The sequence below is a fragment of the Dasypus novemcinctus genome, chromosome 6 (assembly GCF_030445035.2).
Source record: "Dasypus novemcinctus isolate mDasNov1 chromosome 6, mDasNov1.1.hap2, whole genome shotgun sequence".
Lineage (NCBI taxonomy): Eukaryota > Metazoa > Chordata > Mammalia > Cingulata > Dasypodidae > Dasypus > Dasypus novemcinctus.
In genome coordinates this window covers 35,801,279-35,827,309 of record NC_080678.1, presented here as the reverse complement: position 1 = coordinate 35,827,309, position 26,031 = coordinate 35,801,279, and the positions used below count along the sequence as shown (strand labels likewise).

Genomic DNA, 26,031 nt, shown 5'->3' with positions numbered 1-26,031 from the left:
CCGTCCCTCCACTGAAGGCCAAGGCTCTACATCCCTTTACCTTCTGCCTGGGCCCAGGGGATCTCAGCTGTGCTCCTTCTCTATTCCTCATCCTCCGAAGCTGCCTTTAGAGGGTATCAAGGGCTTGTCTATGCTTGTGATGACCATGTCATTTATTGTCCAAACAGGACATTTTTGAGAGTAAAAGGAGATGCTGACTGGCCAAGATACAGAGACAACAGGCAGAACTAGGACTGTCTTGGGCTTATGGGACATATGAAAACGCCCTTTACGCTCCTCTTGAGAGGATCCTGCCCACTTCATGGGAGATACCCTTAAAATCACACAAACGCCTATACCAGGTAGTTACCGCTTCCCCAGGGGGGACCACGAGAGAACTGTGACAGAAAGAGGCTCCAGACACTGGGGCTTGGGGCCGGCTAGCCCTGTGCCCACCTCATGTGCCAGAAGAGAACCAGATGCTCCCCAAGGAACCCCTAATGACGTGGCATTTGGAAACACCTTCCACCAAGCTCATCCCCACCACTCTCAGTGGAGGAAAGACCCAGGACCTCAGTCCATTGTCTTTCTTCATCTTGATGGCTCCTTATTTCCCTTACCCTCCCCTCCTCTTCTGCATTCCCTTTCCCACCCCATCCGATACCCTGGCTGTACCTTGAGGTGTTCCAGGGGCATGAGGGGTTGGGTAAGAGAGAAGCCTGAGTGATGTCTTCTCCCATGGAGAAGAATAGGGAGGGGTCCCCTGTCCAGCTCCCTCGGTGGTTTTGATGGGGACAATATCCACATGCTACAGAGAAGACATCTGGGTCAGCTGCAAATGACACTGCTGCCCCAGCTCTTCGTGGGTTGGGATCAGGTGAGGACAAGCCAGGTTGGCCTTTCATTCTCAGGTCAGAGACCAGCTGTCCCCCATCCCCAGAACCTTCCCAAGGTGAATGGCTCAGGCTTCTCCTCTTGGCCTCCCACAGGGCTAGGTGGGGTGAGTCCCAGTGGAAGGTGAGGCTGCCGAGGCTGCTGAGCAGATGGCGAAGCTGATGGCCCCACCGGCAGCCTCTCTCCCTCTCTCCAGGAGCCAGCAGGGCAGTGGGGGTGCCTGGGCTTGCTATAAAACTGATCTCACAGCAGAGCAGCTGCAAGGCCGGGCCGAAACCGGAGCTCTCGGTCCAAGGACAAAGCATGCAAAGGGGAAGCCAAACCTCTTCCCTCCTCCCTACCTTCATCACGTTTCCTCTTCTCACCATTGGAGCGAGGAATCCCCAGGATCCCATTGATGGAGTAGGATCCCACCGGATCATTAGAGGCGCTGGAAACAGGAGGGGAGGCCGTGCTGGGAACTGGACGAGAGCAAGGAGGAAACACCATCAGGACCGCAGTTGTGACCACAGGCCGGAGTCCCCCGATCGGGGGCCGAGAGAACAGAGGAGACCAGGGGTGATGGGGAGTCGCCGAGTTCCCCTTCTTTCTCTGAGGCTGAAGGGGGATGTGCTGCTACCTGTAGTTCAGGCCATTCCACTCTGCCCAGCCCCGGAGTCAGTTCCCTCCAAACCAGGGTGCTGAAGTAATTTCATGGGAGAGGAACACAGTGCAGGCCCACGAAACAGAAACCTGACTCAATCTGGAAAGTGCTGTGGGATCCCCGAGAGAGCATAGCTCCTAGGATGCCTCCTCGTGCAGCCTGTCCAGTCCCTGGGGCTGGGACAATCCCTCCAAACAAACCCTAGCTCACTGTCTCCGTCTCCTGGGCAAGTCTTTATCCATCTTGATTTAGAGTCTGTGGCTTTCTAAGGTTTGTCTTTGATTCTCTAGGAGATGCAAGAATGGTCCTGAAATACTGTCAGAAGTGTACAGCTCTTGTCCCCCAGTTGCTTCTGGTCTTGAAACCACTCCAGAAGTTTCTACTCCCCCCCCACCCACCCCCGGGTGCAGGCTAGTGAACCCAGCCACTAGGCAGTGTTTGGCTTGGTACAGGCTGGCCCAGCCCTCCTTCCCAGCACATGCTGCTACCCAGGCCTAGTAAACAACAGCTCCTGCCAGCTCCACGGGGGCTGAGACCAGCCATTTCTGCTTCCTGCTGGTCAAGGGAGAAGGGGACAACTGCTAGGAGGGGCCGCAGGAAACATGGGACCACATCACAGCCCCTCAAGCCTTAGACCTTATCTGTGGGCTACAGCAGCATCACATGCCCTTGGATCAGAGAGAAGACAGAAAGTGTGTGTGTGTGTGTGTGTGTGTGTGTGGTGGGGGGGTCAGCAGGTGTACCACTGGACCTGGGTCATCATACTATGACAGGCCATGAGCAAGGGTCAGTAGATAAGGAGGATGGAGAGAGGCAGAGGGCTACAGAACACATGAGAGAGACACAGAAAGGTCGAAAGAGGCAGGTCAAGAGGGAACAGGACAGGAGGATGGAGGGAAAGAGAAAGGAACAAACCCAGAGCCAAACTCAGAGTAATGAGACAGCACAGAGCGAAAGGCAGGGAGAGGAAAGAAGAAAGGAGAAGGGACGAGCTAAGAGAGAAGGAGAGTTTTTGTTTTTTTTTAATTTAAAAGCTGGATTAAGAGAAAATGTGGAAGAAGAAAGGATGGATAGGGAGATGGAACTGGATAAAAATAAGAGGTAAAGGAGGAGGAGGCTAAAGGGAAAGAAAGAGAAGAAACTCCAAAGTAAAAGCACTGATTTAAAGAGAGAGCGAGGGAGTGGAAGGACACAGACTGGCCAAGGCAGGGCGGAGTAAGGGAGGTGGGCCGGGTGCAGAGAGTCCTGGCAGTGGGGACAGTGGGAACTGGGACAGGGGCAGGCCCGGGTGGAGCAGCACGTCCTGGCTTCCCAGGGCGGGGCCCGGCCTCCCCCTTCCCTGAGCGTCTTACCGATGGTGTGGCCAGGGGCAGTCACTCCTGTCCCAGCCCCGTCTGGCGTTGGGTGGAAAGGCTGCTGGACTTTGGTCCGGATGATCCTGCCACAGCATCACAACAGCATCACACATCACGTGCCCTCTCCAGCCCCAGCCAACCCCAGCCCAGCCCTGCTGAGAAGCCCTCCAAGCTCCTCTGTTCCTTCCTCCTCCATCTGCTCCTTGCACCTCTGCCCTGACTGCTGCAAGGCACGAGGTTTCCCTCCCGTTTGCTCTGTGGACCCAAGCTAGTGCAGCTTGGCACAGAGGCAGTCTGCATTCGCTTCTGCTGTGCGTGGCATCCAAATTGCAGCTGGGCTTTGGGGAGCAGTGGCGGGGCAGAGCACTGTTTCCCTTTGGGGGGCTGCCTCGTGGCTTGCTGTCCACCTTTCCCTCCTCAACCACATGCATGTGTCCTCCTGGCAACTGAACTTCCTGGGTATGGAGATCATTTTGGAACTGTGTTTCCCACTGGAACCATATCACAGTCTTCCAAAATAGGGGAGGGGTGGGATGTCCCTATTCCCTGAGCTAAGCAGACGTAGCCAGGGAAGGTCTAAGCAGACGTAGCCAGGGAATGGACCTTCACCTGGTCCATTTGCCAGCAACCTTTTCTTGAGCCCACTAATTGCCCTCAAATAAGTCAAAGCCCTGTCCCCACCCTGCTGCTTGCTCAGTGGCCTCCTTTCCTGCCCGAGGGTCTTACTCAGATGACAGCTTCTCTGCCAAGTCAGGTAAAGAGCTCGGTAGCCCCTCTGCAGACCCTGGGAGGTGAGGGTTGGACTCAAGCCTGGGGATGAGCCTGCTTTGCAGTGATCCAAATGGCCCACACCGGGACCAGGACTGAGGAACATTCCACTCCACCCACTGGTCAAATTGGTCCTTGGAAACAACTTTTCCAGTGGCCTTGCTCCCCACCCTCCCCAGAGGTACGTAAGCCATTTCCCCTCAGCCAGCCAGGTGTGCCACAGTTCCAGTGTCCTCGGCTCTAACCAGCTTTTACTGAGCATGTGCATGAAACAACAAGGAGGCCCCTACATCGTGAGTGCTGGAAGTGAAATTGGGGAGAGCAGAACCCCCCTCCCCAAAGCTAAGTAACCATGGGGGTGGGTAGGCAGTAAGGGCCAAAAGAATCAGAAGAGGACACAGTCCTTGCAGGCAGGGGAATTGGGGGAGAAGTCACGGAGTTGGAACTTGATGCAGATTTTCAAAGCAGAGTAGGACTGAAATCAGAGGCAAGCAGGATAACGGACAGAGCACTAGGCTGCATGTCAGGGGTCACAAGTTGTGGTTTTGATTCTGCCATTAGCCTGGGACTTATTGCTCAGCTTCTCTGGACCTCAGTTTCTTGTACTGTAAAATAAAGGGCTTGGATTACAGGACTGCTAAGGTATCTTTCTCCAGTAAAATAATAATAATAATAATAATATGATTCTAAAGTGAACAAAGAAGCAAAGGGGGGAAGCGGATGTGGCTCAACTGACAGAGCCTCCGCCTACCATATGGGAGGGTCTAGGGTTCAATACCCAGGACCTCCTGACCCGTGTGATGAGCTGGCCCACGCGCAGAGCTGCCATGCGCAAGGAGTGCGGTGCCATGCAGAGGTGTCCCGTGTAGGGGTGTCCCATGAGCAAGGAGTGCACCCCGCAAGGAGAGCCACCCCGCGTGATAAAAGCGCAGCCCGCCAAGGAGTGGCGCTGCATACACCGAGAGCTGACGCAGCAAGATGATGCAACAAAAGAGAGACGTGGTTTCCCGGTGCCTGCGAGAATGCAAGCAGACACAAAAGAACACACAGAAAACGGACACAGAGAGCAGACAATGGGGAGGAAGGGGAGAAAAATAAATAAAAGACATCTTTAAAACAAAAAGAAGCAGAGGGGAGGGCATTATAAAACAGATGCTGGAAGAGGGTAGAAGTAAAGCGATAACCCCTGAAAACGTCATCCCTGTTCCAATTTCCACGGCTTTACATCTCACTGCTAGTTAGGGCAGAGTCAGAATTCAGCCTCCTAAACCTACGAGTGGATACTGGGCAACTGGGGATGGGGGAGCCTGCCCTCGCAGTGGAGTCAGAGAAGTTGGTCACACCGGAAACGTGAGAACCAGGATAGAGCTGCTTCACATAAGACTGGAGAAGAGTGTTTCAAGAAAGAGAACACAGTCAAGGTTGGAGAGAGGCGGGAATAAGAAAAGGCACAGGGATGGGAATTTCAGAAACCTTTAGTGGAAGGAGAAGTCTCAGCACAGTGACTAGAGCAGGCGCCAGGTGGAGAGAGATTAGGGAGCTGGCAGCCTGAGGAAGGGGAGGCAGGAAAAGAGGACTGTTACCTTCACAAGTCTGTCAGGATGGGCAGGAGAGAAAAGGGTTGTAGAAGCTGGAGGGTGGAATATCAGGCAACTGAGCAGAGGGAAGGCTTTTTAGGTAGGAAAGACCTGGCTCCGTCTGTGGCTGGAGAGGAGGAACCAGAGAAGGGTAGCCTACTGACTATGTCTGAGAGAATGCAGGTGATGGAGAGAGCAAGGCGGGAATGGCGTGGAGCGCACGGGGAGGACTCAGCAAGAGACGGTGTATTCTGAGGTGACCAAAAGCATCGAAAAGGAGCCTTTTCAACTTTTATCTCTCAGCAAAGTGGAAGGTGAGGGTGTCTCCCAAGAGCTGGGAGGAAGGTTTGGAGCATGACTGCAATTGGAAAGATCGGACTAATAGATAAGGGCAGTAGACTGGTCTACAAGGAAAGCCTAGAAAGTTGCTGAGCAGCTCCTCCTAATTCACTACAGCAAAGCTTCTTGAGCTTCCCTGGATACTGTGGGTGGCTCTGGCTCACCAGCTGATGGGCTCTGGGCTAAAGGAGCCCCAGGACTGGGGTTGGGTGAGACAGATAACTGGGTGGCCTGGCAGAGTTTCTGTCTGTTACCCAGCACCCCTGACCCCTGGGGCGCTGGTGTAAATTTAGCTGATGCTGCAAGTGGTGGAAAATCACTACTTCCTGACAGCAGCGTGGTGGTGCGTGGGAAAGGAGCTGGGCAGAGGGTACCTGCTGTGCGTTACTAATGCTCCTTGTGGCCATCTGTGCCCCTCACACAGAGCAGATCTCAGGAACTCAAGAACGGAGCGGTGGAACCCTGAGGATCACCACTGTCCTCCTGCCTCCCACGCAACAACCCAACAACTCACGGGGATTCCACAAGGGATTAAAAAGATGAAGTAAGGAAGTTGCCTTGGGCAACTGCCTGCTACTATTTCCTCCTCTTCCTCCTCCTCCTCCTCCAATTCTTTTTCATTCATGGCCCAGGAACAGTCATACACCTCATGGCCCCAGTTGGGTTTGGTCTGGGAGACTGAGTCCTTAGACATGGATCCGTGAAAGGTGTGGAGCACCGGGGGCCACATGTCCACTTGGGAGCTGAGAAGGCACCGTTTCCTGCTTCCACAGACACTGCCCTGCCAGGTGCCTGCTCCCCGCTTCTCTTTCCAGCCTGCTTCCTTCCCAGGCATGTCGTTTCTCCTCCACCTTCCAGATGAAAGCTCAGCCTTGCTGGGAACCTGGCTATGGCCTGGGCCCACTTTGTCTCCACACTCGCCAGGGTGTGAATATAGCAGAGGGAACAAAGGCATGGGCTTGGGGCTCATGTCTGAATCTGAATCCCAGCAGCTCTGCCACTTGCTGCCTGTGAAACTCTGGGGGTATTCTTATTCCTTGTCTTTAAAATAAGATGATAGTACTAGCCAGTTCACAGGAGTGCTGTGAGGAGTAACAGGAGGAGCCAGGCTTGGATCCCAGCCGTAACACTAACTACTGGCAGCACTGTGGTTCCAATGGGTGAGCCCTGGGCCTGGCTGCTTTCTAGTTATGGACCGAGCCAGGTGCAAGCAGGAGGCCTCCCAGTCTCATACGGCCCAGCCTGGCCAAGGCTGGGGCTGCCGAGGCCCCGAGAAGACACCAAGAGGACGGGAAACAGCCACAGCAGGTGTCACGGCCCTGAGTGCATCAGGAACTCTCAGGAAGACAGACTAGGGAGCAGATCACCCCTGCCTGGGGGTGTGGGAAGGACCCCAGAGGGCACCAGCAGCAGCTCCTTCAGGGCCCAAGAGATGCCAGGGGTTTACGGCGGAGCTTTAGGGTAAAGGATGATGAGGCAGGTGGCGAGGTTGCCCCCTCTTTGGTTAAATTCCCCGCAGGCTGTCACCTCCCACCAAATTGGGGATCAAAACAGGCTCATCTGCTGTGAGTTAGAATGAAAACCATGTAATCGGTCTCCTGTTAACAGTTTGTTACACTCACGAAGAAACAGAAAGGCCATCCACCGCCCAGGAGAGCTCGAGTTCTTCCCTCTTCCTCCTCCTTTCATTCCTTCTCCAGGTTTCATCCTCTGCCTCTCTACCCTCTGTCTTCCTCTGCCCCTATCTCTACTGCCCTCTCTTTGTCCATCTGTCTGTCTCTTTGCACCCTGAAGTCCCACTGTAGCTATGTGAGTTTATTGATTCCTGGGAGCTGGGGGAAAGCGGGAGGCAGGGCTGGGGTACAGGCTCAGGGATGGAAATAGAAGGCTATAAATTATTTGTGACAGGAAAGCAATAGTGGCAGAGTGCTGAGCACAAGTCCTGTGTCACTATTAGATTCCTTTTAGCCTGATGACACTGTAAAAAAGGTTAAGTGTCTGCTGGAATCGTACACCTGGGGGGCCGGGGCAGCCTGGGAGCAGAACAAGCCACCAAGAGCAGGTATATCAATTCTCCAGGCCAATAATATTCCTCTCATTGATCGCCACGCAAAGTTCAAAAATCTCATTACAGCCAGGCAGACCGGGAACTTTTTACAAATCAATAGAATGATATAATGTATGTATACTTAGTACAAATGTATCTATTCATCTATCCATCCATCCACGGTCCGCCTCAGGGTTTCCAAGTTAACCTACCCATCATATTATGTTATGTACGGTATTATATTGCATTATATTATATGATAATAAATGACGTGCAAAAACTCCCCCTGAGGTGGAGACGAGAAGAGGTCCTATTAGCATTGAGGTGACCTCAGACAGCTCACCTTGGAGGGAGGGTGGCAGCAGAATTTCCAGAAGCACACTGGTCGGGAGGTCGGGAGCCGTGTTTCCTTAGCAGAGGCCCCAGGAATAACATCTACTGGCTGCTGAGTATGTACCAAGTGTGTAGCAATATTTGAAGTGTTCCAAATAGTTCACTTAATCTCCAAAGCAACCCATTTTACAGTTAAAGCATACTATAACTTGCCCAAGATCGCTCATTTAATAAACGGCAGAGCCAGGAATCGAATTCAGACACTGACCCCATGGCCCACATCCTTAACAGCTAAGCTTTGCTGCCTCCAGTGGTGAGACACTCAAAAGCTCAGGAGCCAAACTGGGATCCTCTCTCCAGGCTCTTGTCCCATCGTGTTCTGAGAAACCAAGAGTAAAGGGGCTCCCCTGAGCCTCAATGTTTCCAACTGGAAAATGGGAGTAATAGCACCTGCTATTACCTGCAAAACCAGTTGATGACTGTGTGGTACACACATGGGGTCTCCAAGCATGGCCCCACAAAATCCTGTCCAGCTGTCCAGAACACACTGCCTACTCCGCTTTGGAATTACTTTATAGAGTCGTGGTGAGCTGGCCTCAAGCCTGATCATATCACTGTTTTGCTCAAAGGGTCTTAGAGGCAAGATGTCAAGTATCTACATACACGTGCTGTATGTGTGTAAATCAGTTTTAAGTACTCCAAGGGTAAAATGCCCAGTTTAGAGTCTTTGCAGAAAATATCTACTCCCTGCTCTGGGGAAAGTCTTTCCCGATTTGGAAGTCACTGTTTCGGACAAGCTGGCCCTGCTGCCCACCACTGGAGCCAGGCAAGCGGTGGGTGGGGTCTTTGCCAGTGACTCCAGGCTGCCCAGGTATTGCAAGCTGGATAATTCCAGAGAACAAAACCGTATTTACTTTAGCAAAGGCTAATTTTGCCCAACTAATGCAGGTAATTGCTTCAACTGCAGGCCTTTGAGAGCTGCCTACATCAGGCACGCAACCCTGGCTCAGCCCTGAGGCAAGTCGGAGCAACACAAACAGCTGGGGACTTTTCATGGCAGAACCTCAAGTGAGCTATCGTAGATCATCCAAGAGAATGTTACCTCTCCTGAAAATGGTTCCTAGCTCTCACTACTCTTGGGAATTCTAAGGAGCTGGAATCTCCCCTCCACACATCTTAGGATCTGAAAAACTGAAATCGACTTCCTCTTCGCCCCTGGAACGCAAAGGGTGCAACATCCCCCTGCCCATACCCTCCCCGCTGACCTGAAGCCCTTGACATAAACGCTGTCTTGATGACTTGGGTTTTGCAGTTTGCACAGGGTACGGAGCTCTGTTCCCCACACCCACGTGCATGCCCTGCGGGTTTCAGTTTGGACAAGTGTCCATATAGAAGTCAGGAAGGGGCCGGGGAGGAGAAGGCCATTCTTCAAAGCTTTGGCCTGGGCCTTCTTCTCTGGCTGTCGTGGGACGGAGCTGGAAGGCACAGATTCTGAGTTTACGTGGGTGCCCCCAAAGATGTCAAGATGTCTTTTGTTGCCTCTCAGAAGTCATAGCCGAGCTCTAAGAAATAAAAGCCTGACCAAAAAGTTTACAGAAGGATTTCCTCAAAATATTGCTTTTAAATCACCTGCATCAGAATCTCCTGGGACATTTGGTAAAACAGAACCCCCTGGGTCCTATCTCAGACCTTGTGAGTTAGAATTTTTGATGGCAGTGGGGCCCAGAGACTGGTATTTAAACAAACTCTCCAGATTATTCTTAAACTCTCTCATGTTGAGAATGACTGGCTTAAGGCGGGGGAGAGAAAACCACCTTCTGGCTAGACAGGGAAGGTTTGAGAGAGCTGGAAGAAAGGCCAGTGAGTTCAGAAAGTTCCTGTCATTCCACACTTCTATCTGCTATTCCTGCCTCCAAGCGACATAGCCACCGAAGTTCAAGAAGCTAATCCGTTCCTCAGTGGAAACTCAACTAGAGGTTAAAAATAAAAATAATTTCAAAATAGTTTTTGGTACATTCCAGGAGGACCAAGTCCAGTTCTTTCATTACCAGGCGTAGTTTCTGCATCACCTTAGCCTCCTGAGACCAGCTGTGAAGGCGATAATCCCTCCACCACGTGGCCCTGGGAGCCCAGGCCAGAGGCAATTTACCCGCTAGATGGACCACGGGGCTGGCCCAGGCAGGCAATAGGGATGGTCTCTATGATGAATGGTAAGCATATGGATTGATTTAACTTTAAGATACGCATAGGTTGAAAAATTAAGGGGCAATGTGTTTAACTAACCATTTGGAAACCAGTCTGCGGTGGATGCCAAGCCCAGAGCGTGACCAGACTAGCTCCTCTCGCCACTGGCCCTGCCCTCATCTGTCAGGGCTCCCAGGCTAGAGCCAGGGTCCACCAGCTGGCCACCCTCAGCGCTGCCTGGGAGGCCCCAGAGGCTGCAAGACTGCCCGAGAGGATGGTGAAAGGGCTGCTGCTGTGGACTGCTGGACCAGAGTCTCCCCCACTGCTCCTGTCCATCGGTCCCTTTCCTCCAAAGGCACACCCACCTCCCAAAGGCTGCCCACGTCCCTCTGCAAGCAGGCGGCGGCCTCCGCCTCTAGCCCCTCCCAACTCTCACCGCCTCACTCCAGGATTCAAAAGCAACCACCCCTCAATCTCTGTCAGTTTCCTCCTACAGGAATGTGATGTAGCTAAATCCTACCATTGCTTCCCATTGCCTACAAGATGAACTCAAAATTCCTCAGCCTGGCCTTCGAAATCTTTCCCAATTCGGCTCCACCCTGGCTTTCCAGTCTATTTCTCTCCGTTCCCCTCATACCTTCAGGGTCTATTACAGAGCTAAAACCCTGTTTTCCTGCTTATTCAATTCACATTGAATCCTCCCCTGGTTGCTCAGCTCCGCAAGGGGTAGATGTCACGTATATTTTCCTCGTCACTGTATTTCCAGTACCTAGCAATGGTGCCTGGTGTAAGGTAAGTACTCAATAACCATCTGTTGAATAACAAATGAATATTATTAATATTACTTCTATTACTATCTTATTATTATTAGAAATAATGTGCTCCTATGGGACATAGTGAGCTAACATTTGTTCACCATGTGCCAGGCACTGTGCTAAGCACTTTTCATTGATCATTTAATTCTCACAACCACTTATGATTAAACTTGTTCTATAGCTGTGGATCAGAGAGGCTAAGGAACTTGCCCAAGATCACACAGCTGTCAAGTAGTGGAGCCAAGATTTAAACCCAGGTGCTTGACTCCAGAACTCATGCTGCTAACCACTATACAGAATAAGTCAGTCTGATCTGCGACAGATGGCAAAATCAAATGTTTACATTTGACTAGAAGAGCTGCATATGATAGTAGCAAAAGTAATAGCTACCATTTATTTCATATTCATTATAGGACAGGTGTTGTAATAAATGCACTTTCTCATTCAATCCTGACCACCTTTGTAAATAGGCTTGTTCTCTATTTTACTAAAGAGGCAACAGAGAGACTAAGCAACTGCCCTAAGGTCACTTGCTTGATAGCTTTGAGCCAGACTTTGGTCCAGGCCCGAGACCACCATGTTTGTAACCTAAGCCATATTACTTCTGGTAATTTCTATGTTAATATTTCTTTGTGGTTATTATTTGTACATAAACAAATTTTTCCCTTCAGACTTTTCACATCCATGATCTGGACTACTGAGCAAATGTATATGTAGACAATTAGCTGAGAAGCATGTAGCTGTGATTCTAAACATGCTTACCCTCTCCCAGGCATTTGCTGTGGTTGTGTTCGAGAAGCATCATGCCTGTGTTACTAACCAGTCGCAATTTTAAGTTACATGGCTACAGACTTCAGGGTTTTTCAGATGCACCGGGAGATCTGGGGAGTAGATTTTCCAAATTATATAGTTGCTCAGGCATATGATCGTATGGGGATACGGCAGACAGATGTGTTTCTTGGTTTTCTATGTTTCTAGAGACTATTTCTATGATTGGTGTTTCTTTAGATTCATGTCTGTCCCAGTGCACTGGTCCAGGATTTATAATGGCTGGTATATTTATCAAAGCCTGCTTCGTGAGTATCTGCCTGGTTATGCCTATTTCTGTCAAAGACGTGAGCCGCAGTCATACACGACTCCCCACTCATCACTGTTCCCGTCTCGGGGTGTTTGAGCCGCTCACCTCACCACCGTGTTTTCACACTAACCCATGCACCAGTATTGATGTGCATAAATGTGCATTTGTATACCTGTGTATCTGTCTATGGCCAGGATGGGGTGGGGGTGGGAGAATGTGGAAATGAGAGAATTATTAAATGCCAAGTAGATGTGCAATAAATTCCATTGATTTTATAAACTCCAACTTGTCTTCAGTCTCCTTCCATTCTTTATCCTGGGGGCATTGCAACAAAAACCTATTTTAAATACCTTTGCTTCACACCCCCCTCCCCAAAAAAGTGTCAATATTTTATTTGGATTTTTAACTTCGCTCCATAACAGTTGTTTGACCTCCTGACTCGTGCGAGTCACATAAATTCTGGGACTTTATTCAGGAGCCATGTTCCTGCTATTGAATAAGCAATTTGGGAGGGTGAATTAATGACTTGTGCTGTTGCTGGAAAGTCCCTGAAGAAATATTAAAATTGCTTGCAGACTGAATCGATACTCAGTGAACACCCAGCAAGAGGGCTTCGGCTCTGGAATGGCCACAGAAGGCAGGGCTGGGTGGAGGAAGGGGAATTCCTGCACCCAGCTCGGCCAGGGTCCTCCCCATCCTTTCCCCTGCTCCCTGGAGCTCTGTCATTTTCAGTAACAGCAAAGTCTTATTAAAGCCCCAACCAGGAGAGAGCTGATTTGTTCCTGTCTTGGGAAGCAGGCTCAGGGGACAGTTTACTCTCTTACTAGCAACAAGAGCCCCGAGGCCTTATTAGAGGTGATGGTCTGGACACATTCACCTGCTGGAGAAACAGGACGGGGCCGCGGCTTTCTGGCAGGCTGCACTGTGCTGGGCTCTGGGAGGTTCCAGCTGCAACTGCGACCATTTTCTGCTGGGCAGGCAGAAGCGTATGCCCTGTTGGGTGTTGAACTGCTGGCTCCGCCTCTGCACATGTGTGACCAGTGTTCACTATCGCTCAGGTGGCCACATGATCTCAGCCTTTGTATGGGGGGGTGGCGAGTTTGAATTGTGTTGTGTGTTACCGCGTACTGCATTGTGCCAGCGCATTCCGCCACCTGGCTTATGGCTCGTTACTTGATGTTTTGTGGTATTGTGTCGAGGTGACGGCACTTTGTGTAACACTGAGTTGGAGGAATTTGAGTATTGTTTGGTGGCAGTGTCTGTGTTTCTGCTTTGAATTATTGTGTTCATTGATCATATCAGCATCTCTTGTTTTGTAATGTATGTCTCAGAGATAAGGTTAATGGGTGTCTCCTTGGTGATGTGGGCTGAGTAATGATTTGTGTGGTGGTATATGATTCAGTAATTGCTTGAATTGCCATCTCACTGTGGCTATGGATGAGAGGGCCCATCTTTCAGCTTTCTAGTTTACTCTGGTCTGGTCATTTGCGCTGCTTCTTTCTAGAAGGAAGACTCTAGTGAGGCAGGACAAGTATCATCTTGATGTTCAAAAGGCACAGTTCTATTCTTCTTGAAAGGAAATCCAGAGCTGGCTTGGATGCTGGAAGTTGTCCCTGCTCCACTGAATGTTAATAGCCCTGATGCTACCAAACCAGGGCAGGCCTGGTACCAACCTCCCTACATCTGCCTCATTTGGAGAGTTAAGCCCCTCACAAACCCTATATCGACCTGCTGGGACTAGAGGCAGATGAATGGGAGTAAGCTCCCCTATCCCAACAGGAAAAACAACAATAACTCTAGTTCTAAGAATCTCCAGTCCCATCAGCAACTTCTTCCTTCCCAGTAACCCCAGTTGATGTAGCACAGCAATAGCTGCACTCACAAGGCCACATGGACACGCTGCAGAGGAGTACAGGAGCATGGGGACTGGGCGCGACTTCCTGCTAGGGCACGGGGTTCTTGTTCTGAGCTTGTAAGTAAATGTGTGAACACACAGGCATGAAGCTGCAAATCAGATTGAGCCCTCCATGACACGACACATGCCTGTACCTCCTTTGACATGAGCTCGAAATGGAATGTGGCACAGTAGATAAGGTGGGTTTTAGAACCAGTCCTGCATGAGTTCCAATCCTAGTCCTGCTACGACCATGGGCAGGTCATTTAACCTGTCTGTACTCTTGTTATCTTATCTATTCACAATCCTGTAAAGCCCTATGGGTTTGTTTATGAGGTTTAAATCAGTTAACACCCATAACATGTATAGGACAGTTCCTAGTTCAGTAAGCACTTGTTGGCTGCTATTAATATTATTAATAGCAAAAGACTTACTAAGTAAACCTACCATAAGATTGGCCTATGCACATATAAAAAAAACTGTATGTGTAGCTAATGAATGTCAAACCCCTAAGATAAATCAAGGGGTATGTGTCTGTGTATATGTTTTAAATAAAGACGTACGAAAGTTGCAGTTGGGGGAAGCGGATTTGGCCCAGCAGATAGGGCATCCACCTACCACACGGGAGGTCCAGGGTTCAAACCCAGGGCCTCCTTGACCCGTGTGGAGCTGGCCCATGTGCAGTGCTGATGCGTGCAAGGAGTGCTCTGTCACACAGGGGAATCCCCAATGTAGGGGAGCCCCGCATGCAAGGAGTGCACTCTGTAACAAGAGCCGCCCAGTGCAAAAAAAAAGTCCAGCCTGCCCAGGAGTGGCACCGCTTGCACAGAGAGTTGACACAGCAAGATGACACAACAAAAAGAGACACAGATTCTGGGTGCTGCTGACAAGAATACAAGCGGACACAGAAGAACACACAGCAAATGGACAAAAAGAGCAGACAACTGGGGGGAGGGCGAGGAAGGGGAGAGAAATAAATAAATAAATCTTTTTTAAAAAAGTTGCAATGGCAGTAGTCGGTAGGGGGCAGTTCTCTCCTTGGTCTTCTGGTCCATTTTGACAGCTGCAAGGGCTAGGAGTTGATGGAGTTCACCAGCTCTGGGGTGATGAATGGGCAGAAAAGAAGATGGGGTCCTCAAATATGTTTTACATTTACAAAAATTTTAAAACAAGATTGAGCTCTCAAGATTCAAATTTAGCTCATATGGTAGAGGTACTTTCTTTCCTCAGAAAGTTAAGTATAGAAATACCATTTAGCCTGGAAATCTCACTTCTAGGTAGAAACTTGAAAGAATAGACTGAAACAGATATTTGTACACCAACATTCAAAGCAGCACCACTCACAGTAGCCAAAAGGTAGGAGCAACTGAAGTGTCCATCAACAGAAAAATGGATAAAGAAAACGTGGTATATACATACAGTGGAATATTTTTCAGGAGTAAAAAGGAATGAAAATCTGATACATGTTATAATGTGGACGAACCTTGAAGATGTCATTTTGAATGAAACAAGCCAGGCACAAAAGGATAAATATAGTAAGATTTCACTTCTTATGAAAGAACTGGAATATGCAAATTCATAAAGACAGACAGTAGATTTACAAATTATTGGGGGTGGGGTGGGGAAAGTGGGGAATGGAGAGTTAATGTTTAATGGCTACGGAGTATCTGTTAGAGGTGATGGAAAAGTTTCGGTAATGGATGGTGATGATGGTAAAACAAAACTGTAATTACAACCACTAAATTGTATACTTGAAAATATACACGGGAAATTTCATGATTTTTATATTGTGTATATATTACCATAATAAAAATAAGTTTAAGCAAAAAAAGATGATCTTTCTGATTTTAAAAATCAGGATCTTTACTAGCTAAGGTGTAAATGAGGAATAGTTGTATCTAGATACTACATTTGGGAAATTAAGGAAGATGATAGGAAAGGCATCAGAGGAGTGGATGTGAAGACATTTGGACTTGGGTCTTATAGAAGCCCACTGAGCTGAACTTGGTTATCAGATAGGCCAAAGGGTTGGGCAGAACACAAGACAAGAACGGAATTAGACCTCAGTCTCATTTCATGGGATTTCCTACAAAGACAGAAAGCCAAAAATGCATCATTGTGAGTTTGGAAAACTTTGGTGTCATCTTTGCTCTTGTTGGGCACAAACGAAATAGAATTTGCAGTTGTCTGGTTATTTTGATCCATTGCGCCAAACACATTAAGCCTGAAGGAAACCGCTTCTCCCGAACTTCTTTCTTAAAATCTTCCATCACTTGACTATGGGAATAACTGCAATAATTATCAGACTCCCATTCTTTCCTGACATTTGGGACAATAGCAGACAGACTTAGTTTGAATTTAATATTTACTCACTTCTTCTTTCTTCATCCTCTTACCTCTTCTTTCTGTTTATCTCCCTTTCCTCTCCCCTCTATGATATTTAAAAATCAGAGGAATCCTTCAAATTCATCAAATAAGGATTTTTCCACTACCATTTCATTTTATCTTAAAGAAAACACACATAAACAACAAAATGCAAAGTATACAACGCATGAAAATGCCATGAGGGAAGCGGACTTGGCCCGAGGGATAGGGTGTCCATCTACCACATGGGAGGTCTGCGGTTTAAACCCCGGGCCTCCTTGATCCATGTGGAGCTGGCCCATGCGCAGTGCTGATGCGGGTAAGGAATGCCCTGCCACACAGGGGTGTCCCCCATGTAGGGGAGCCCCATGCGCAAGGAGTGCGCCCCGTAAGGAGAGTCGCCCAGCGCGAAAGAAAGTGCAGCCTGCCCAGGAATGGCGCCGCACACACGGAGAGCTGACACAAGATGACGCAACAAAAAGAAACACAGATTCCCATCTATCTGATAAGGATAGAAGCGGTCACAGAAGAGCACACAAGGAATGGACACAGAGAGCAGACAACCTGGGGGGGGGGTGGGGAAGGGAGATAAATAAATCTTAAAAAAAAAAAGAAATACCATGAAACCCTAAAAATGCCAACCTTCAACTCCTCAAGCAATAGCAGTTTCATCCCAGAAAAGGAATGTGCAGTCACACAAAATTCACACACACACACATGTCCACAGCGGCTGGACTCTTAAATGCAAGTGGACAAAGGGGTGATTATCTAATTCTGTGCCATGGTCTGATAACTGAGTCCTAGGCTTTTTTATTCTGAACGTACACAGAGCAGGTCCTTCCTAAAACCAGCTGGGCCCACAGGGGACCAAAATTCTCAATGGCATTCATGATACACAATCCTGGTCACAGAATATTCTTTGGGTCCTTCAAACATTTTTATATAAAACATATCACAGTTTATGCACTCACACACTGACATAGACACCATCCAACAATTATTGTTGCCATAATAATAACTAACATTCATTGCATACTTAATACCTGCCAGCCACAATTCTAGGCAGGTCTACATGGATTCGTCACTTTAACCCTCACAAGAACCTATGAGGTAGCTACATGATTATCCCCAGTAGGGAAACTGGAGACCGGAGAGGATACACAATTTATCCTTACCCACGTAGCCAGTGAGTAGTGAAGCCAGGGTAGAAGTTCTGGCCATCTCTCCCCAGAGCCCACTTTCTTACATCATGCCACAAGGCTTTATGCAAATTGCCTTGCGCATAGTAGGGGCTTAGCAAAGGTTTTTTTGGATGGATGAATGAAAGACCATATCTATTAAGAAGATATCTATTAAGACTGATATTCTTACTTAAGGGCAAAGTGGCTTTCCTTATCAAAGCCAGCTTAACAGATGGTTTAAGATTAGTTGGACAAAGTGATTTGCCCAGCAGACAAGCTTGCAGAAACTGCCTGCTCCAACTACTGATTTTCCACCTAACATTAGGGCCAGGCCCAGCCTCCCTTCAAACCAGATTTCAGACCCCAATGCATCAAAGATGCTTTCTAACCACAGCATTTTGTTTCCTTAAATATTTTTCTCTGAAAAGGGGTGTTTCTTCATGTGTCTGTCTGCATACCTGAATAAAAACCAAGAAATGCAATCAATTATTTGGATGCTTCTTAAATCACCAGATATAGGTAAGGATATGACTGCTTTTTTTTATGATGGTTTTATAGCATTTTTTTTTTTTGATATGACCACTTTCATGGATAACTAACTAAACTTTTTGGTTTCCTTCCAGATGTTTGGGAATTGCCATAGTCATTAACCTGTTTGTCAGCAAGTGCTCATGCATTTCTAAGAGACATAAGTGAACACTAAAGAGGAAAAGAATAACCCAGAATAAAACAGACTAAAGAGGACAGGAGTAGCAGCTATTCGACAAAACCAGTCAAGCAGACTCCGTTCTGGGAATGTGTTGCTACCTTGGAGATCTATTAGAACATGAATCCAGCTCACAAGAGACTCGTGTGCTTAAAGACCTTTAAAAACCTCATAAGGCTGTGTATCCTTGACTGTCTATAGATCCCTCCCCAATCAGATCCCTGCTCAGCACAGAGAACGGCTGGCCCATGTTATGGCCAATCCAACCTCTTCATACTGACATGGGCTCATTCACTCTTCAGATGTCTGCAAGCCTGGGCACTTAGTATCTCCACGGATTTTTCAGTCCAAGCTATAGATTTTGCAAAGCTTGTGTAAATCTGGTTTGTGACTTTGTACATGCACCTCTATTTGTGATTTAGTACTCTGCCTTTCAGCATCTCTCCTAACTCTATTTTCTTTCTCTCTCTACTTTTTAATGCTATTTACAACTTCCTTATCCATAGAGCAGCATAGCCATCTTTCAGTGTCTCTAACAGATATACCCAAATGATTTTTCTTGCACAGGTTTTTCTCTCACCTTGACTTTATTTATGTTTTAGTAAATAGGAACTCCAGATCGTTCCATTCAATAGCATTTAGGATGACCACTTTTATCAAAGGGATCACGGCACTAAAGGGCTCCTTGCAAAGTACATTTGTTTATTCTTATGAGCAACCAGCTCTCCCTCCGAGCAGGAAGGCTGTGTGCGTGCAGGCGTGCATGCACAACGTCCTCCTCGGCTAGGGCCTCTGTGCTTCATTGCCCCGTGTCAATGCCACTTGGCACCGGCAGGAAGAGCCGGTGAAACCAGATGTGGGCAGCAGCTGACCCTCAGGCTGCTGGAGAGAAATCCAAGCCCTGGGCCCTCCCTGCTGATGATCATTCAGTTTTCCCGGGAACAGGCCCACATACGCCAGACAGGGCTGCTTCCTCCAAATTCTCCTTCCCACGCACACCCTTCACCCCAGAGCTGCAGAGGAGGCTTGAGATGATATTATTCCCAAGCAACGTTTTGAGTGTCTATAATGCCAGAGGGTGAGAGATGGGGGTGTGTGGAGTGGGAAACTAGGACAATGCCTCCCTGTGTTCCTAGGCCATCGATTGCCTTTCTTCTCCCCATTTCTACCTCTATTTGACCTTGAACTCTGACTTTCCCCTTCACACCGGAATCTGTCCCAGCACCGCCAAAGAAGAGTTACCTGGCCTGACAGGCCTGGAGACGGGTAACCAGAGGGGCCAGCCCATCACTCTACTCCTGGAAATAAATCCCATTGTATTTGCATTTTAATTTTCCACATAAACAAAGGCCCAGAGTACTCGCTTGGGCAGCATCACTGGACGGATTTAATTAGAAATGAAAAGTTTATAGGGCCCTCTTTAATGCGATTAATGCTCAGTTAACATTTATCACATTCGTATGCTGGAATCGCCTTTTCTGAGCAGCCACTGGCCATGAAATGAATTTCTCTCAACTTTTTTTGTACCCGCCCTGGGAGGTCATCTCCAAAGGAGTCTGCAAGGCCGCCTCCCTGGGGCTGGGAGTTTACCTGGTCCTCAGAGCCAAGTTCAGAGGCAGCAAGGATGGGGGCGGGGGCAGGTGTAGATTGTGGGGGTGGGGGGACAGGGTCATGAGGGTGGGGGCGGGAGCACCGTTTCTCGGAGGAGCTGTTTCCTCAGCCAGGGCTGGACCCTCTGCAAAGAGCTGGGGGCTCCAGCCAGCAGACTCCCTGAAAGGCCTCAGGGTCTCTTCCCTAATAAAAGGGGTCCCTGCCCTGCCCAGGCCATCTCTGCAGAAAGAACCAGCCCAGGCTGAGCGGGGGCTGGTCCGCGTCAGTCACAGCGGGCTCCCACTTCTCCCTCCTGTCTCCTGCCATTGCTCCTCTGCCTGTCTGTCCTCTCTGCCCGTCCTTTCTCACCTGGGGCTCTCTCAGACTCCCCCCACCTCAGGCCCATGTGACAGGAGAGAGGAAGCCAAGTCCCATCCCGGGCCCTGGCTCTGCCTGGGGCTCTCCCAGACCAGCAGTCCTGGGGCTGTGGAAAGGCTGCCTGCCCTCACCGCAGCTCCTTAGGGCGGCAGGGGGAACACGAAACCTCTCCAGTCCCTAGAGGAAGGATGGCCCTCCTTATCGTCTCAGGTTTTCTGCCCTCTTCAGTTAGAGTCTGCTGAGATTGGTCTCCTGACCCAAAGCAGCTGACCTGAGGGGTGAGGACAAAGAGGAAGGAGACGGGCGGGGGCTGGGGGCGGGGAGCTGGCCTCCCTGCCGATGAGAAAAGGAGATACCTATCTTGACATTTGTTCACACCTAGACACACACTCCCTTGAGGATCTCTGCAGACGCAAACCTAACAACTGCCCCCGCTTCGCACCATCCCAGCCCTCACACACGACCCCCACGCTCCCACCAGCGGAGCAAATGCACCCTGCTCGCAAGTGCTCTCGTAGCCTAGTGCACGCACACAGGCTCAGTGTGTGGGGACCCTTTGTGTGCCTGACAGGACATGTACTCGTCGACGCATTCAACCCTCTGCTCTCCTAATACCATGCTCTAACACCCAGATGGGCAGGCCTTCCAAGGCACTCTCATTCTGGGACCAAACAATATGGCAGCCAGAAACCCTCTGAAGGGCAAACCACCAGCCCCCAGTTCAACAAGACTGGCTGCTTTTGAGAGCTCCCTGGAATGGCAGGGCCATTTCGACAGCTTCCCAAGGTGCGGCGCCCGGCGTCGCTGGATGCCGTTAGCCCGCACAACTCTTTCCACACCGAGGACCAACATACAGTCACCAGCTTCTCTTGGTCCAACACACTCAGACAGGCATGGCATGGATGCCTCTAGAATGAGGAGGAAGGAGGTACCAGCGTAAAGGACAGACGGAGGGCTTCCTTCCCGGCCATCTCTGTGGCCTGTCAAGCTGGATGCTGCCTGTAAGGCCCCTGGTTTCCCTGAGCTCCCTTCATCTGCCTGCCAGATAGGAGTTGGGCAGTCTGATGCGGCCAAGTTCAAGGAGACCCAGAGAAAGAAGCAGCAGGACCAAGGAAGGCTCGGGGGATGGGGGGCACTGTGTTCTCCCTCTCCAATCCTTCCTCTCGCTGACTTCTGCCATCCGCCTGGGTCCAGTTCCCCTTCCAGACTGCTGCCCTGAAACACAGCCCTTCCTCCTCCCCCTGCCAAGAGCCGCCCATCATGTCCTCAGCCTTGTCTGGTCCTGAGTCGCTGCACAAGACCACCGCAGAGAGGTTCGGGCAGGACCGAAGGCAGGCGGAGGAGGAAGTCCATAGCCAAGTAGCCAAAGGTTCCCAGGTGGAGGGGGCTGTAATCTGGAACCCCAGGAAGCTAGGACCGCCCTCCCTTTCTCTTGGCTTCTCTCCCACGCGCCCTACTCGAGCCTGCCAAGGACCAGGCTGGAGCAACTGCACTGCAGCAGCCCACGGCCACTGCCGGCCTGCCCTGCGGTGAGCTGACCGTGTGGGCGGTCATCGCCCTGCCACGAGCTCCTGCAGCTCCACCTCAGCTCCGGGCCCTGAGACTTTGCCTCTCCAGGCCACGTCCTTTGCTAGGCCTCTCCTCAGAATCTTGCCCACCTCCCTCTTCTCTGGCTGGCCCTCCCCCTTCTTCCTTTACCACCTTCAGGGCATTCCCCCAGGCCCCCTTCAGCCTGGACGACTAGCCACCCCAGAGCGCTGGCTCCTTCCACTCTCCTCCAAGATCTTGCAAGGCTACCAAAGGCCCTTGCCTCAGTGAGCGGGTGCCAACCCCCCCTGAACTGCCACCCACTCTGTGATCCCCTGCACTCCCACCAGATGCTCTTTTCCCAAACAAATCTGCCCAGGCCACGCTGGCTCCCAGACCTTGCCCCTTCACCTCTCCGCTTCATCGCCTCCTTCCTCAGTCCTCCTTCTCACTTTCCCTCCCTCCCTCCCTTTCCCTACTCAGCTCGCACTCCTCCTGTAGGGAGTGGCACTCTCCCCTCCGACTCCCCTCCCCAGCTGCTTCTGGACTAAGGGGCTCAGGACAGGCCACAGCCCCCTGCACGGGCTACCGCTGCTCTGCTGGAAAGCAGAGAGAGAAGCTCTGTCCAGTGGCATAGACCAGGGGCTGCACAACGCTGGCCCGTGAACCGAACTGGCAGCAAAGACATGTTTTATTTGGCCGGCACAGGGTTTTTATCTTTAGGCAGGGCCTGCGGGCTGTAGCTCTGTCTGCCCCGTTCTCAGCAGGCCCTTGAACTCAGCCCCTGCAGCCTCTCCCATTCACCTTCCTGGCCATGGCCCCCCAGAGCATTTGTCCTGATGACCCCGCAGCCCTGCAGCATCTCCACTGCTGTTCTGCACACATGCCCTGGACTCCTGGGTACTATTCTCCTCCCCCCCACATCCCTACAACAACCCTGAACCTCTCTAGAATGTCATCAGGTGCTTGGTATCTGTCTGTCTCTTTAGGAAAATACAAAATATCTTCTCAGTACATTATCTCTCAAAAGACAAAATAAAGGGTCTGGTCTTTTGTGGGTGTTGAGGATGAGCTGTGAGGGGGTCCTAGGTAAAGCCCATCCCCTCCCCGCCCGGTCTCCTTCCCCCTTACCTGAGCACTCCCAGCTCTGTGGGGGGACTTGCTCCTTCTCCCCCTCTTGCTCCCCATGCCCCCATCGGCTTTCCTCCCTCCAGCCCCCGCCAGGAGCCCCAGGTGCTAGCCTTTGCCCTCATGCCCTGCCCGAACTCCTTCCTTACTTCCCCATACCTGGATGGTTTGGGGAAGGATTCGGAGGCGGGACCTGGGGCTTGGCCCTTGGGAGAGCTCTGCCGACTGTGTCCCCGTGCTGATGCCGTGCCTCCTGCAGGGGTCCTGGCTTGCTGGGTCACTGTGCCACAGGTGAAGGAAGGGGACACACCTGGCAGAGTATGGACTTTGCAGCTTGTGCAGTTGGTTCCTAGGCATCCTGCCATCCGGACTGGGGCTCAGCTGACAGAAAGGATGGACAGCTTATCACACAGCTCTCTGTCACAGGGGGCAGCACGCTCTTCGCGGGGGCTAATGTACGACAGAGTGTTACAGCACGGAAGACAACGGCATGAAAACGCAGCCTCTGTTTCCCTCAATTATGAAAGGAGGCATCCTCAGCCCAGTCTTGCCCAGTGGCCCCGTAGCAGCCTTGCTGCTTCACTCGATGGGCCCAAGGGCCAGGGTCCAGCCCTTGACTGTGACAGCAAGCCCTGTCCCGTGGCCTTCCTTCCACTCGTCCTCTGGGCCTCAGAGCCCTTTCACCCAAGAGCAGGCGTAGGTAGGCGTGCACACACACGCATGCAAATCCACATTCACAGAAGGTAGCAGCCCACGGGCCTATAAACCATCACGAATATATTCAACGTTATTGCACCAAAACAAATAATCTGTTCAACAAGAGAAAAGCATCTCCACCTAGTAGTTCAGTGGCAGACAGATAAACCCACGTTGGTTTAATTTTCCACATGTTTAACGATTCACTTATTATTGGGGCGTTGGTTATGAGATGCTGTTTCTCACTTCCCAGATCTGTCAGGAGCCCTCCTTCCTTCCCTAGATGCACACCACTGGCTGGGTGAGCCACCTGGGGCCACCCTGTACCTGTTTCCCCTGTAAGTACTCGAGCTCTGGACACCTGCCTTGGGGGGATGGGCAAGGTGTGAAAAGAAACAGCAGGGATTTCAAGGGGTGGCAGGCAAGGTTGCTGAACAAGGAATTCTTTCTAGCATATGTGCTTGCTTTCGTCTTAGCCTACGAACACCAACTCCAGGTAGCCACAAGGAGGGGCTAAGGACAGACCTGAGCATTAAGAAGCAAAGTTGCAGACCAGCTAGAGCTGCAGATCTCGGAAGCTGGGCACAGACAACAGGTCCCCTGGTTTAAGGTGTCCCTTGTCAGTCCTGCTGAGAAGCTTGGGAAGCAGGACCCCATCCCAGCTGGGCTCACAGAGCACCCCCTCTTCAGAGTACAGGCTTGGGGTATGGGGATCCACTTCTGCATCAGATACTACTATTGCTACTCTTTTACTAGAAGCTGAACTATCCTACTCCACAAGCACAAAGCCCTGTGCACACCATTCCACCATCCCATGTGTACCAGAGCACCCAACTTCCAAGGCTGCCGCTCAGTCCCTGGGCCAATGGCTCCTGCTCACCCCTGCCTCCCTCCTACTCCTTCCCCAATGTCCCCTTCTTCAGGCACCCCTGTTTCCCTTCTCTGGGGCTGCTCCTGCCTGGCCCCATCCCCACCTGGCTAATTCCCCCTGTGGCCCCTGTATTGAACTGTTGTGTTGTCCATTTCCCTGTGACAAGGGCTCTGGTTACAGAGTTATTGATTGGTTTTCATGCAGACAGATGGGCCCTTCCCGGGCTCCCATGGAAATCCCTGGCTGTGTGGGCTGATGTGGCCTCTCGGGGTGTAGGATTGCACTGGAGACCACCCTCCACGCAGCCTCCTTAGCCCAGGCTGTGCACGGTAATAAATGGAGGCCGCCTGAGCGATAATAAAAGCGGTCGAGTAGGTTACCTGTGCAGACCCAAGATTTATGCTTCTTCATACTTGATGGGATTGCTTTATTGAGTTCCCAGAACAGTTGGGGCACAGTTCTTACTTATTTATTTATTTAACCTTCCCCCTCTCTTCTTCTTAGCTTCACCCTCCAAAGTCCCCTTGGAGCTTTCATTAGGGACATCCCCTTCCGTCTTTCCCTTCTCGAGAGTGGCCAGCGGAAGTAAGAACTCAGCCTTCTTCCTCTCACCTGAAAGCCACATCGTGGCCTGAAAGCCCATCCTGGCTGATGGGTAACTTCAGCAGCAGGTGACCCTTTCTGAGGGAGGACAGGTGAGCAAGGCTCTCAGACAGAAGCTGGCATGTTTGCTCTCAGTGGCCCAGCCTGCTAGACCCAAGGCTACAGAAGGAAAGATCTCTGCCTTTATTTCTCTCATTCCTCAACAGGGAGAAATCTTTCTCTTAGCCTTCTAACTTGTCCCAGCTGTGTGCCAGGAGGATCAGCAACACTGACCACCAAACAGCTGCCAGGGTATGGAGATGTGGTGGGCAATGCTGCCGCTTTGACCCACCTTTGCCCCAAGCCAGGTCCAAGAGCCAAATGTGCGGTGCTCTGGAAGCAGTTTCAGAGAAGGAGACTCAAACCCAATTCCTCGATATTCCCTTAGCTAGGATGAGGGCTCCCAGCTTATTTGGAAAGGTCTTTGAAGGCTCAACTGGCAGACCACTGTCACCCACTGCCAGGTCTCTGAATAAGACCAGAGGATGGCCCAGGGCCACCTTAATGGCACAGGATGGAATTCTTTAACACAGCCCTGGGGCCTCAGCATTCTTGAAGTCAAGTGTTGCCACTGCGAGGAGAATGAATGTGCTCACCTGGCGCCAAACAGGCTAAGGGAGTGTGTGGGCAGCGGGTGAGCGGCGAGGAGGTGACTCTGGAAGAGTTCACTCCAAAGACCTACCAGCACAGTGCCCTGACCCCAAATTGGGTAAGGCAGGCTGAAAAAGTTGGAGAGCTGTGGCCTTACTGTCATTCCAAGATGGCATCCTTGGGAATCTTCAGTAACCCTAGACTCTATCTGGGGTTTGATCCTGTTCTTTCAAGGGAACTGTATTCCCTGCCCAGAGCAACAGCCAAACCAGACGATGGCATTTAATCAGGAAAATCCTCCCTGCCTAGTCAATTGCTTGGTGATGTAACTAGGTGACTTTTTCCCCTTTCAGTGGCATGGATCTCCCTCCATCCTTGCCCCCTCCAGGCCATTTCCCCCATGGTGTTTCCATCTAAAGTCAACTGTTTATAAACCCCCTCCCCTGAACAG

At 50.6% G+C, this 26,031-nt stretch overlaps 1 protein-coding gene across 10 annotated transcripts in view; it reads right to left on the bottom strand.

Annotated features, from left to right (window-relative positions):
- The window catches only part of PAX2 (paired box 2), an 81,485-nt gene that overhangs the window by 45,267 nt on the left and 10,187 nt on the right, over nucleotides 1-26,031 (bottom strand). For all 10 annotated transcript variants that reach the window (XM_023588971.3, XM_023588970.3, XM_058298510.2 and 7 more), the window contains 2 exons: nucleotides 2,869-2,954; nucleotides 1,215-1,334 (listed from right to left, as the gene is read on the bottom strand). In XM_023588971.3, the coding sequence (XP_023444739.1) occupies nucleotides 1,215-1,334; nucleotides 2,869-2,954 (206 nt within the window). The remainder of the gene's footprint in view (nucleotides 1-1,214; nucleotides 1,335-2,868; nucleotides 2,955-26,031) is intronic.